General features: G+C 38.0%; 1 protein-coding gene and 1 non-coding gene across 8 annotated transcripts in view; both read left to right on the forward strand.

Annotated features, from left to right (window-relative positions):
• The window catches only part of DOCK9 (dedicator of cytokinesis 9), a 187,403-nt gene that overhangs the window by 57,711 nt on the left and 114,687 nt on the right, over window positions 1-15,005 (forward strand). For all 7 annotated transcript variants that reach the window (XM_023532423.1, XM_023532426.1, XM_023532425.1 and 4 more), the window contains exons 3-4: window positions 10,013-10,102; window positions 13,813-13,895. In XM_023532423.1, coding sequence (XP_023388191.1) covers window positions 10,013-10,102; window positions 13,813-13,895 — 173 coding nt within the window. The remainder of the gene's footprint in view (window positions 1-10,012; window positions 10,103-13,812; window positions 13,896-15,005) is intronic.
• On the forward strand, window positions 7,283-7,401 carry LOC111741918. The gene has a single exon (XR_002781123.1). It is a non-coding gene; the product is annotated as a 5S ribosomal RNA (ribosomal RNA).

Raw genomic sequence — 15,005 nt, forward strand, 5'->3', positions numbered from 1 at the left:
TTGTAGACTTATGTTCATAGCAGCGTTATTCACAATAGCCAAAAGGTGGAAACAGCCCATGCATTCATCATTGCATGAATGGATAAACAAATTGTGATATATCCATAGAATGGAATACTATACAGCCTTAAAAAGGGAAGGAAATTCTGATACATACTATAACATGGGTAAACCTTGAGAACGTTATGCTAAGTGAAATAAGACAGTCAAAAAGGACAAATGTTGTATGATTCTACTTATATGAAGTACCTAGAATAGTCAAATTCATAGAGATGGAAAGTAGAATGGCGATTGTCAGGGTTTAGAGAAGGGGAAATGGGGAGTTATTGTTTAATAAGTACAGAGTTTCAGTTTTGCAAGGTGAAAAGAGTTCTGTGGGTAGATGGTGATGATGATTGCCCAACAATAATATTCTCAATTGCACTGAACTGTACACTTAAAAATGATTAAGATGGTAAATTTTATGTTGTGTGGATATTTTATCACAATTTTTTAAAAATAAAGAACATGTTGTTACAGGATTTCTGTGCTATGTGAATGTGAAACTGTTGTCATCCTTAAAGCTGTGTGTGAAGTCAGGGTGAGGAATGATTTCTCAGGTGCTCTTTCTACTGATATTTCCTGGTGTATTAACAATGTCAAATCTCTTAGCAAGAGAATTTAAAAGGAAAGATGGGAGTGCAAAGATTATTAGTAATTAGCAATTCTAGAAATTTTCACTTTTGGAAATGTTTAGATACAGGAGAATCCTAGACTGTTCTCAGCATTGTATAGGAAAATGTGGTTAATCCATTTCCCTTTAAATAACATCCTGATTTTTGTTTTTCTTCTGTTTCTTTTCCTCTTCTACTTACATGTGACTGATAATGATCTACAAACCACTGACCTAAAAAGGAAGCCAGGCCCCTGTACTTACAAAGGGCCTTGGAAGTCCCTGAGTCCCTGATCTCATTTCCCATCTGTTTCTCTTTTTCTTTTTCTTTTTTTTTTGAAAAGATTTTTTTTAAAACAGTGTTTTGTCCTCACTTTTCATTATAGGCTGCTACAAAAATAATCTCAATACTTTGTTTAGGGCTTTTTATTGAAAATGTTCTTTTGTTAAATTCCTCGAAATTTTTATCAGTCAGAATCACCGGCCAACAATGTAACTTTCGTGAACATTGTGGTTCCTGGGATATTAGTTCATGTCTATGATTGAATCTTCCTGAAAAATCTGGATAAATAATATTCCTGAATTGATATTGGCCAGACCTTCAGGAGATGAGAATTTTAATTCTAGTTCAAGTAATACCTTTTACAGAAACAGCGACAGATCATTCTTTTATGAGCAAATATGCCTTAAAAAGAAAGCTTAATTTTCAGATTGCACTGATCAGCTGTGTTGAAGAGTATATTTATTTGATTTATCATTTAGAGTTCTACTTGTACAAGGGGCTCAGCCTTGTGAGATGCTTAGGAATGTAAATATCTGACAGGGTTCTTGTTTTCAAATTGCTCAAAACTTAAGAGAGGAGATATATATGTATATATAAATGGAGTCCCATGGGAATTTATTAAGTTTGAGATAGTGAGACATTCAGGTGTTAAGAGTCCCCTAAGTGTTGAAAATGCAGAAATCCAGTCTAAGATAAAAGCCAGCGTTCTTTATCTGAGCTCACCCCCCAAACAGAGTGGTCAGTGCATTAGGGAGTCAGAAGTACCCCATGTGCTGGAGGGTTGGAGAAGGGCAAGAGAAGAGTCCACAAACATGACCAGAGTCAACACGGCTAGTCATGAACAGTCTTAGGTCATGCTGAGGAGTTTGGACTTTGTTCTTGTGGCAGCGAGGAGTCATTGAAGAATTTAAGCAGAGGCATGGCACTATCGGATGAGAGTTTTAGAAAGATGACTGGCATCCATGCTGAGAACAGAAAAGAGGGATGGTAGAAGGAAGGTGGGAATATGAGTTAGGGAGGGTGCTGCACTGAGGTTCATACAACAGCACCCTCAATCTCTGCACTGTTGTGGGCATGTATCGCAAGGAAAGTCACAGGGTGACACTGTTGAGTGGAGAAAGACAGTTAAAGATGGAAGCTTGAGGACCATGCAGGAGCTAGTGAAGAGGAGCTGTTAGAAAGAGGCAGAGAGATGTCCATTTCTCTGCCCATAATCAGGGCTCGGCCCTTGTAATGTTTTAATAAGTTTCTTGGGTATTGTTTTTTTGTTAGATCGCTCCAAAAACCTAAATGGAATTCTTTTTCCAGACCCTTGTCTTATCCCAGGCTTTGTCCATTTTTTAAATTATTAGTGAATTAAGCATTGGGAACCCTCAGCAAACAATTCCCTTAAAATGGAATTGTCTGATCTTAGTGGAAGATGTGGGTCAGCTGCCACGACATGATCTTGCATTGAGATGTAGGGAATGCCTGCATGGATTTCAGTTTGTAGTCTAGCTTGGGACTGAATCCTCTCGGAAGCGAGTCATCTGCTCTGAAACAAATGTATCTGCCAGATATTTGGAAAGGTTTCATTACTGCTGTGCTCAGTAGGTCACAGCAAAGTTTCCAGAATGTCTAATAGTAATGTTTCATACTGCCCTGGATATGAAATGCTTAATGTACAGACAGTTCAGCCCAGGGGGTGTTTCCAGCAGACATCAAAGGGACCTAACTCCACAGACAAGGGAGGCACCTGCGGTTTGGCTCAGGCCTAGAGACAAAAGGATAGTTGGGAGCCATCGATCTAATAGGGAGTAGTTTAAAATCTGGGATAACTTTAGAATATTGAAGCAGAAGCTACCCACTTGGCCCAGCTAAACACAATAAAAATTCAACCCAGGGCTTACTCTTTAGGGAGGGAGATGGGTCAGGCCTGAGGGATACCCATTCAGTCTTACCTAGACCACCAGGGCTCCGATTTCTGGCCCAGGTTTCTGATTTCCTCTTCCCTCCCTTCACAGAGCCCTGGCCCTCTCCAAGGTTGTACTTCTCCTGGCAGATCAAAAGACTCTTTTTCTGACAAAGGCATCAAGCCCTTAAACGTTTGAAGGGATAGTTCTGTGTAAATTAGAACAAACACAAAAATAAACACAAGTGCAGATACTTTATATGGAATTACAGATAGGAAGAGTTACCTGTGAAGCAAAGATAAGTCTTGTGTTTTAGCCTAAGAGTAGATTGGAGTTTACTGGGCTCTGTCCAGCAGGTCAGCAGAGTGGGTCTCGGGCCTTCTCGGACTTTGTCCTCAGGCCTCAGGGCCCATCTTAGAGGTAAGAAAGCAGATACCTAGGAAATTTCCCTTTTCACTCTCTGTTCTGCAGTCATGGCCTACTGAGCAGTTAGTTATCTTCTCTTGAAGGAATCTTCTTCATCACTAACTTAGTGTCTCAGTTGGTGCATTACAGCCTTGCCCGTCCTGGGAGTTGTTCTGTTTAGGACACCTGAGGAGATACCTCTTCCTCTTTCAAAGCCTGCACTCCCTTCTGGGCTGCCGCGCTATTTGTTTTTCCATCTGAGGGAGCACGCTGCCAGCCCTGTGTCCCTTTGAACAGAAGAGATAGGGAGATGGTCCGTCTGGTCCATGGTGGATCCACACAGCTGGCTTGGCTTGCAACCCACCCGCTTCTCTCGGACATTGTCTTTAGTTCATTATTCATATGGTCCCAGGAGAAGGACGGGCCTTTGTTTCAATCTCTTAATTAAAATATTTTAAACACCCAGTGGATATGCATATTTCCCATCAGGAATTAAGAGGGTTGTTTGGTTATAGTTTAATGCCCATTGCAAAATGATTAAAAAAAAAAAAATCTAGTGCCAAATGAGTCTAGAGGGTTAGAAAAATAAAGAAACGTTGACACAAAAGCATGTCTTTGTTAGTACTCATGCCTCTATTTAAATCTATGTAGTGAATCTTCCCTCCTTTTAATCCAACAATTCCCTTTATTAAAAAAAAATAATTGGGGGAGTACAAATCAAAGCAGAGACAGTATTCATCTTTTTTTCCTGGATGTCTTTTATGTTTTAGTTTCTCACAAAGCAATTCATAACAATAAGATAAACCATTTGAGAGAAACAGACTTCGAATTCCATGTTCACAGAACTAAGGAATTTTTAAACCACGAAGGAAACCTAGAGAGCCTACAAAACTCTTTATTTTATGGATATGGAAAGTTAAAACTTTACCCCAAGATCACACAGCTAATGAGAGGCAGAGCTCAGATGAGAACTCAGGTTTCCTGGCTCTCAATTCAAACCCCTTTCCAATATCACTTCTCAAATTCTTCCATAGGAAGTTTAATTAAATTATGCATTTCACATTGCTTGTGGTTTGAAACATGAGCTCGGTAGCCCAGCCTCAGTGGGGTCAAGGTAGCATGCTGGCTAGCACTGATGGAGGGAGGGCAGAGCCCTGGTCAGGCTGGGGTCAGGAATTTTGATGGTAGGGAGGGATTCCAAGTTGAAGCTGAAGAAACAGGGTTGCAACACACTGTCAGGGAAGAGCAGTAAGTGAGGGAGAAAATGGATAGGAAATGCCAGAAAGCCCCAGAGCTGGCCTTAGATGAGAGGACTTGACATCTCTGTATGTTCCCTTCAGGAGGCCCATGGCCCGGCCTCCTAGGCTAAGCATCCATTCAAATGACTCCAATTTTGGAGGCAGTCATTTCGACCAAGAGGAAAAATATTTTTTAAATAAAAAAGAATCTATTTGAAATTTGTTGTTCCAAACTAAATTTGGACATTGTAGTAAATTTTACTCTTCATAGTCCAGTCTGGATGTGGGGGGAAACTCTGTACTCTTCCAGTTCATTCCATTAAAAAAAAAAAAAAAGCCCCATACAGATTTACCTTGGGCTCTCAGATGTTCGTGAATCATTATATTAGCCCTTTGGGAGAGGACTTTACCCCTTTCTTTTCTTTAGGAGTCTTTTTGTTTGTTTGTTTGTTTGTTTTGTTTTGTTTTTCCCAATTACGCCTGTAATTGTATGCAGTTCATCATAAGACTCCTGTCCATACTTGGCCAATGTAATTAAAGATTTCTATGTGTCAAAGAGGACCAGTGTTCAACCTAAATATAGTGTTGACCAAAATTAGACTTTTTTTTAGACTATTATAGTAGCTAGAACGGGGCTTTTACTTTTAAATTGTTTTGTTCTGTGAAATTTATATCCCAATGGTTGTCTGAGATGCTAGGTATGTTTAGATTTAATTTTCAGATCTTATCATACTTAATAGTGTAAAATGTTTTTCCTCTCCCTTACAAATGTAGAAAACTACTTAGTCGAAAGCTATTAAGCTTTCTTAGCAGAATGGGAATAAAAATGGGAATGATATTCTTAGAATGTCCGCCTTGGTATTGATTTATATGAAGTGGACACAGACCTATTTTCTAGCAGGAATATGATTTTAACTGGTAGAAAAGTAGAAAAGAATACCGTAACTGTTAAAAAGAAAATTAAGCTAATTTTTGAGAAGGGCTTTAGTGTTCATTGAGAATAAATCTCTTGGTATTGATTTGGACTCTATTAAAAACCAGATAAATAAAACTGCAGAAATTTAATATGAGTCGATTTGGCATACAATAGTATCTGAATGTGACTTTTAATACATAAATCTATAGAGAAATTAACAGAACATTCACTTATGCTATAGCCTTTCCTTGTCAAATTCCATAATGGCCCAGAGAACTTTTGTAATAATAGAAAAAAAAAAAAACATATGCAAGTAAAGGATGCTTATTGGTAGGTCTCTATTTTTATCTCTATTGTCTCTTTTATTAAGTCATTCTTGAAACATTTATTGAGTACTTAGCACAGAGATACAAGTAGAATTCCCTCAGAGGAATCCACAATCTGGTAGACAAAAAAAAAAAAGACATCTTCCTGCAGGAAGCTTTTGGATAATGGAATCAGAGATTGACAAGCTATCAGACAGGGCCTCTTGGGGCATAGTTTATAAGGTCATCAAGGTCCAGGGTCAGATCTCAGATTTGCAAGTCCAGAGACTGGCTTTGGTCAATGTTACCAGAATTATTTGGGCTCAGGGAAACTGACTTGTAGTCAACCCCACAAAAGACCAAACCAGAGTACCATTCAATAATGTTCATTCAGAACTAGAATTAATAAACACATCAGGATACATTTGTTGGCTATGCATTCTCTGTAATTAGGAAAGTCTGAAAGGGATTACATTATAAACAAGTGGGTTGATGAGGCTGAACTCAGAGCAAAGGCAATAAGTAGGAAGACGTTGGCAACTGGTGGTGGTAAATGGTGACACCTCATTGGCGCCAAGTCTAATAGTCCCCAATGGGTCACAGCTTGATGGATCCCAGCCTTCCCTTTTAAGTGGTGATAAAGATACTGACAAAAGTGCTCCATTCATGCAAGCCTTGTTCTTTCTGTAAATTAAAATCACTGAGTAACCTATAGGTTGGTGGGGTTTTAATGTTATTTAATTCAAGTTTAATTAGAGTTCTAGGCAGGTTTTTTTTGACATAGGATATATTTTCAGTTCTGGGATTTAATGGGTTTGTTTTGTGTGTGTGCAAAGAGCTAATCTCACTTATTATATCTTGATTTTGCTCTTTTAACTTTCCAAAGGTAAGCTTATCTCCAAGTTTCTCTTCCTTTTGTATTCAGTACACTTGCACTCATCCTGTGTAATCTAGCCGAAGCGTCTTCGCCTCGGTGCACGTCTTCTAGATGTCCTCTTCTCCTTCCTGTCGGATTTAGACTCCCCCACTCTTTCCTCTCATACCAGCCTGCGCGTCTTGCTCTTTTCTCTCAGACCTTTCTGTAGTACTTATCACACTCTAATAATTTCCTCATCTTCCTCTATTATCAGACTGTAAGCTCTAGAAGAACAACAACTACATTTTATTAAATTTTGTCTCCAACTTCTAGTCCCGTGTCTGGTGGTAGAAAGTAGGGACACAGTAGAGGGAGGGAGGGAGGGAGGGAAGGAAGGAGGGAGGGAGGGATGAAGTAGTATTTATGCTGAGTCCTTAAATGATCAGTAGAATCTTCTTTAGGAAGAGAAGCCACTGAAGTCTACTCTCTAATAGACATTTTTCTCTCTCTTACTTGATCGTTCTTTGGGCACTGACTGAATAGAAGGGTGAGTGTGGAAACCAGATTGCAGCTTAGTGTACCCCCTCAAGGCTTCTGTCGTAATACTATACTGTGATTAGGATTTAAAAGACATTTTCATGAAAATGACAGTATTCTCCAATACTTTAATTAGGGATGTTCCTAGTCTCTTAAGCCTTGTTACACTTATGTATTGTTGAATAACATCTCTCCCCAGTCTATGGCCATGCTACCCTGAACAAGCCCAATCCTGTCTGATCTTGGAAGCTAAGCAGGGTCAGGCCTGGTTAGTACTTGGATGGGAGACCACCTAGGAAGACCAGGTGCTATAGGCGTAAAAAATAAAAAAATAAGGGATTGTAAGCTGACAAGTTCCTTGCAATCTATGAGGTCAACCGAGGGTTGCCTCTCCTAAAAAATAAAAAGAAAAAAAATTAAAAAGCATATCTCTCCAAAGGCTAATAAGACAATAATTTCTTATTTTTCATAATTCTGAAATCTGGTTGAGACTAAGCAGGGTTAGTTATGCTTTAATTGGTGTTTACAGGAGCTGGAATGTCCGAGATAACTTCTTCACTCACCTGAAGGTACCTCAGTCAGAGTGGCTGGAACCAGCTGGAGGCTGGTGAGGCATCTTTCTATATATGGCCTCTCAATATGGCTAGTAGCTTGGACTTCCTCACAGCATGGTGGTCTCAAGGTCGTAGATCTTTTAATATGCTAGTTGTCTTCCAGGAAGCTGCCAGCTCTCCTAAAGGCTAAGTTTGGGACTGGCACAATATCAGCTTGACCTCATTTTATTGGTTGAAGGCAGCCTAGATTCAAGGGGAGGGAAAATAGACCCCACCTCTTGGTATGAGGAACAGCAAGCATGGATAGAGGAGGATAGCAGGCATCTGAAAGATTATCTAAGACAGGTATGTACAGAAAATGTGTGTCAAATTGCACGAGCCAGGTATATACTAAAGAAGCATGTCTAATCTGAGTGACTGGTTTTAAAGAAATGTTTTAAGTTTATTTGAATGAAGTCTCTGGGCTGCGGGGAAAGGGCTCTAGTCAGAAAACTAGGTTTGTCAAAATCATAGGACTTGATCAGTAGTGAACTCAAACGTAGTGACCTGGTATTGATAGGTGTTAAATAAACATATGGATAATTGGTTTATTTATGTTTAGTGCTCTTTTGTCTGTTAAAGGTCAAGTCTCTCTTTAATGATTAAAGCTGTTTTTAAAGTGAGAGCATAATGACACTTTGATCTATGAGAATCAAAAAGATTCATTTCCTATTATTTTTCTCACCTTAAAAGGGTGTTTGGAAAAGTGTCACATAATTAAAGTTTCTTGAGTTGATAATTCACTGGGAAAATTTTATGATACATTTCTCTCTTCCTAGTCCCATGATGAGAAATGGGCTGGAAATGACCCTAAACTGTCTTATTTCTTGTCCTGAGCCATTCATGAACATTTAAAAATCTCGATAGACCCAAATAAAGATAAGGTCACAGTAAGTGGAGACATTAAATGTACACAATTTCTTGAACAATTCCCCTTTGCTAATGTTATACCTGTTTCTCAACAGTTTTGATAATCTCTTATAATTAATGTGTGACTTTGAAGCTTTTTGACTAGATTTTGTCTCTTTAGTGCTTTCTGTCACATATCTCTATGACATTTCATGGGAACAGGTGTGTAATAAGAGCCACCCTTTGTGATATTCGCAAAGGAATCAAGATGCAGGGGCTTAAAAGGCCTCTTAGAGGCTGAATGAATTAATCATTCACCTGTGAAGAACTTTGGTGGAGAATAGAGTTCCTTCCTTGCCTTCCTTTGGAATAAGGGAGCCTTATCCTAAAAATGGGATGTAAGATTAGTTTCAAAGATGGCCACAGTGCAAGAAAAGAGTAAATAGAGGTGGAGCAGACACAACACAGTGAAAATGTGGATGGGAAATAAAATGAAATTATACCCAAAATATATGCCGTAGGGTTCTCCACCCGGGCTGGAGGGAGAGAGATCACAGACTTGATCAACGCTTCCTCTAACCAGAGGGAGAATGGAAACAGCCGGGCCAGGTGCTGGGCGAGCCCATCTTAGTGATAAGCCACAGTGGGCCAACAGGGTAGATTGTTAGCAAAATGTTTTCATGTATGCTAGTTTTATAACTATGGTCTGTTATAGTTCCAAGAATTATAATACATTGGAGAAAAATATCTAGAACATTCCTTTCTGAAGGCCGAAGCCCAAGTTCCTCATATTGACACTACGGTCTCTTCCAAACAATGTTAATTGGAGTATATGTGCTGCTGCCTAGAGTCATGAGACATTTTATTACTTAAAATAAGCATTTAAGCCTCATGTAACAGGAATCGTGGGGGTTGTTGCAAATATTAGCAAATATTAAGGACTTTCTACCTGTCTAGTTAATTGCTCTTAGGCACTGGGGATGTGACAGTGAACAAGAACAGACACAAAAGGCAGTTAAAAGATGGATGGCGGTGATGGTTGCAGGACAATGTAAATGTGCAATGACACTGAACTATATACACTTAAAAATGGATCAAATGGTAAATTTTATGCTATGTCTGTTTACCAATAAAAAAAGGGACAATGAAGGCAAGTAAAAGGCAATATCATGGGACGAGATCAAGTACTCGAGGTGAAGGAGTGTTAGGGACTCCCCAAATAGGCCTCCACCCTGCCTGGGGGCAGTGAAAGGGCTCTCCGGAGGGCTCACTGGGGCCCTGACCCAGAAAGAAGCAGGAGTTGTTGCCTCGCATGTCTTTTGAACTTTAGAGTGTCAAATGGTATCAGTCGTGTGTGACCCAAGGAGTGCGGAGGGAGCTGCACCAGCGGGTAGACACCGAAGTGACGGTGTCCAGGCCTGCTGCACGTGAGGCTGGCGCCTTTCCTCCACTTTACCCATTCCTCACCTGGTGCTTTCCTTCACAGACAGCCATTCTGAGACGGCAGGGTCGATACAGATGCTCAACGGTTCCTGCAAACGCACAAGAGGAAGCACAGAGCTTATTTGTTACAGAGGTAATGTGTTTCTGCTATATTAATTTATACATTATTTTATTTTTACTTTATTTTTTTTTATGGCGACATCGGTTAATGAAATCCAATAATTTTCAGCTGTACACTTTAACAGTAAGGCATATATATATTTACACTGTGTGTTCACCTCATAGTTAGATTTCTTTCTGTCACCAGATATTTGACCCCCTTTACCCCGTCTACCTCCCCCTTCCCTCCTCCCCACTACTATACATTATTTTACAGTCATTTTTTTCTAATGCCTCTCTTAATTTTAATGATTTTATCAAGAAAGTGTCAGAGAGGTAATTATATTTTTTATGATGGAAGTTAAAATAGGAGAAAAATATGAGGTTCTCAGAATCTGAAACGTAGATAGTGAGGTCAACAGAGATTACTTCTGACAACAAAACATGAATTCTACAGAACTTATAGGCATAAAATAAAGGGAAGCTCGTAAATGAACTAACTGGACATGATGTCAGAGGCTTCATTATTGATATTTTTTTAATGGAGACTCAGCACACATGTTTACGTATTTTCTTCATTTCTATGTTTATACTTGGAACTTATATTCAAAACTAGTTCAATATTTATGAAATGTCAAGTGATAATGAGCAGAGCCTGAGATCCCTGATCAATGTATGGTTACAACTTGGTTTAAACATACAAATAAGGATCCTTATAAGGGGGAAAGAGAAGTTATTGCATTTAGATTGCTTGTTTTTTTCTCCCTGGGTGTTTGTTTTTTCCTCCAAGAGGAACTAATTAGGTATTTTAATTTTGTTTCTTGACCTATCCTTCATTTAAAAATAATAGATTTTTATCTGTATTTGCTAGATAAATATGCCCATCAATAAATTTGCCCACTGTGAAAAAGTTAAGCTTTTATAAGTAAAGACCAATTAAAATAACAAGATTTAGTTTCCATTGAGATTTTTGAAAAATTAATGTACTTAAAAATTTCAAAGTGTGTTTTCTTATACTTCTGAAAAGGTGACTTCTTGTCTGATAACTTCCTTTGCTACTATGCTAGTAAAATTAATTATAGACAAAACAGCTAAGTATGTTTATATATCCTTAAATGTTTGTTTTAAAGCAGGATGTAGGCAAACTGACCTACAGGCAAAATCTGCTCTGCAGCCTGTTTTTGTAAATAAAGTTTTATTGTAGCACAGCCACACCCAATTGTTGACATGTTGCTTATGGCTGCTTCGAGTTCACAGCTCAGAGTTCATTGGTTGCACAGAGAAAATATGACCCTCAAAGATGAAAATATATACTGTCTGGCCTTTTGCAGGAAAAGTTTGTTGATTCCTGTTTTAAAGCATCTAACAAAATTAATAATTACTAATTCAGTTTTCCCAACTGCTTTAAAAATATGATTTTTGAGGGACAACTCTCCATTAAATTCGTTAATCGCTGCAAGTTGAGCAATAGCGGCTTCATGCTATGCTGCTGGAGCCAACATAACTAAACCTCTTGGGACCCTTCCACTAGGGTGGAGTGAAACAACACTTCCTCTTCATCCTCTCGTCCAGAGGAGAATGACCTAATGGCTTTTTAAAAAACAACTTCAAAAACCTTTCAGTATAACTTCAAAATATTATTGAATTTCACAAGTTTGAAAGGTTAGTCATGAAATCAGTCAGTCAGATCCTTGTGTTTTTCGAGATACGGTTCTCTGGGTACTGATTTTGATTGAACCCATTGTCTCCTAGACTTTCTATATCTCCAGAGGAATGGAGGTTGCTTGCCTTATTCCATGTTTTTACCTTGGAATTTAACAGGTGCCTTCTATGTGGACAGTCAGCCATGGCTTATTAAATGAATGAACCTCTGGTAGCTACACCTTATTAACAATATTTTTTACAGTTCCTTATAATTTAAAATATTTAAACATTACAATTATCTTTCTTACTCGTTATGTCTAAGATATTAAAAATCTGGGCACTCAGGTATTCTATTAATAAATGCGCTGATTATATCTATGCTTATTTATTTTTAATTGGGTGGTTACATTTCATACTTCAGAATGGTTGTAATGTCCTGCAAGAGACTTTGGTGGCACAACTCTCGTGGCAGTGCTTGACGAAGAACCACCATGGTCCTGAGGGCTGCTGCAGTCTCTGATTTGGCTTCCAAAACAAAGAGAATAGGGTCAGGTCCATGGGACTGTATCATGCATAGTCAGACTTGACTTAGCTATGCTAATGGACCGAGATACATTAGTGAAAAAATGCAAACGTACGGATAACTCTGATTATACTGGTTTTGGAGTATAATTTTGAATGTGGATGTCTGATGTTCTAAATGTGAAAAGTTTTTGAAATTTTTTTAAAAAGCGGGTACAAGAAAAAAATAGTATTTAAAAACATTTGTAACTACATAGCAAAGAAATTGAGAAGTTGTTTAGCTCCCACATCTGACTCTTCTCAACCCTTCTTTGCTACTTACTCCACTTCTCTGAATGATTATATAAAATACTTACACTACCTTCCCTTCACAGCCTTGCCAATAAAATGCTTAGTGTAGATCCTGGCACAAAAGAAGCACTCACTGTTGTAGCTGTGGTTATTTTCATGTCTTTAGGGTGGAGGAGAGTTTATCTCAAAAATAGATAAAAAGATTGGCAATTAAACAATGAAGTGACGTAAGCAGAATGGAGACTTTGTTCATGATATTAGTTACAGCCAGAGTCAAATCAACTAAGTAAGACATAAATACATTTTTCTACCTATGGTCTCACTTATTCATTCAGTTTTTTGGCCACATTAAAGTTTACATACATATAGTCAAGAGCTGATTACACAGAAAATCATTTGGCCTAAATCGATGGTAACTAAATCAAAACTTTACCTATTGATTTTGATGTAATTCTCATTTGAAGGTCTGGCAGGTGCAGCCTCATAATTTTAAGACTCTACACACTACCTGATGGATCTTCCTTGGAAGATGAATGAAAGACATGATGCTGTTCCGTTGAGTCTGTCATGTAGAAGGTAGTTTAGTTTAGTGCAGCCTGTGTAGGTTAGCATCCAGTAGAATCCTTGGCAATGGAATGCTCCATACTTTGTGTATTCTTTACACACACACACACACACATACACACAACACACACACACACACACACACACACACACGTATACATGAAGATGTCATGGTGCCATTGTGAATTGGAATTGAAATCTTTCCTCTTAATAACCTCACTCTGTCCCTTATAAGTAGAAGGAAAAACTAAGAGCAGATTTATATAATATTGACTAACAAAGCCAGTTATAATATTAATAAATACCATGAAAACATCTTGCGGTTCACACTTTCTGTCCACTTACATGTTCTAGTAGCGGCCACTCTACTTCTTAAGAACCAAGTGTTTTTAAGTCAGTAACTGTACATTTTTACGTAAATGATGCAAGAGAGAAGGTGAAGTTTTTCTCGTTGTAAAATCTGCTCTCAGATCATGAAGGATGATTATATCATTAAAGTGACCCCCTCTCCCAAGGATAATGTGTCAGTGGTTCTTAAGCCTCATGGGAACCTTTGATGGTGGAATTTCAGGCATTGGAGGATTAAGGGGAAAGAATTTTTTTTGATGTTTGTATGGGTGTGCATTCATAAACCTTCATAAATGTTCTCTAAAAGTCATCACATACCTTTTTTATTTTTCATATACTTTCTATTTTTTTTTAATCCCCCTTCCCCCCCAACAGTGCATCAAAACCTATAATTCTGACTGGCACCTTGTGAACTATAAATATGAAGATTACTCAGGAGAGTTTCGACAGCTTCCAAAGTGAGTAAATGGGCAGACCACACAAGGTGCGGTTATGTACACAGGGAAAATTCTTTGTACTTAAAATTTTTAGGGAGGTATGTAACTTCTCTGCATAGGACTCAATCCTAGGACTCTAGGGTTGGTAGGCAGTAATAAACATATCATGGTTTAATTAAGTCCAGTGATTTCTTTTCAGGGTAGTACTGATGAAACACAAACAGGTGAAATTTTTTCAGTGAGGAATAGAAAACAAAGAAAATGTAAGAGTATTAAAATATAGTGCAATGTATTTTATCTTAAAAATATATTTTGAAGAGACATAAAAAAGCATTTTATATTGAATAAATTAGGTTAAAAGTATGTTAAAGAACAAGCATTTTCTCAGGCAAATGTCTCTACCTCCTCTAAAGGATTAACTTGTTCTAGAATGCACCAAAAGCAAGTGTGTTTAGATTGATTAATGGTGGATAAAGTGAACCAGGGATAGAGGTAAGTTTCACCTTGAGAGGATATCCGTTCTAAAATACTCCATCATAACTGATGTAGTTGGCAAATTTTAGTTGATTATGAAAATTAAAAGCAAATAATGATGGATTGTGCTTCAAAAGTAACTATTGCCAATAAAAATTTTACTTGAGATCCTATTAATATATTTTTTCTTTGTGTTTGTTGTATCTATGAGTTTGATTTGTTATACTAGTGTCAGTGGACCTGGTTGTTCGTTTTTTCTGTTTGTGTGGTTCAGCCACTCCTTAAGAGTGTTTAGCCAACTTCCCAAATGCTTCTTTTTAAAATCTCAGCTGAGAACACTTTCTTCCAACATTATCTTCTCCAGATGGGTGTGCTCCTTAGTTCTATATTTACCCAGTACTCATTTGGGGATTTTTTAATTCTTTCCATTTGATCAGATTAACGTATCTTTGCAGATAGTCTTGTTCATACCATGCTCAAGGCTAAAAGAGAACAGACTGTGAGATTTAATGGACTTACTATACAATATACTTTTCTTGCTGGTAGATTTTACTTTTTGGCATTAATAAGAGTTTCTGACTGATGAGAATGAAAGGGAAGATTGTAACAGTGATTAAGAACATAGATTCTGTAGTCTACCTGTGTCATCTACTCACA

This window comes from Pteropus vampyrus, unplaced genomic scaffold (genome assembly GCF_000151845.1).
Source record: "Pteropus vampyrus isolate Shadow unplaced genomic scaffold, Pvam_2.0 Scaffold83, whole genome shotgun sequence".
In the NCBI taxonomy this organism is placed as follows: domain Eukaryota; kingdom Metazoa; phylum Chordata; class Mammalia; order Chiroptera; family Pteropodidae; genus Pteropus; species Pteropus vampyrus.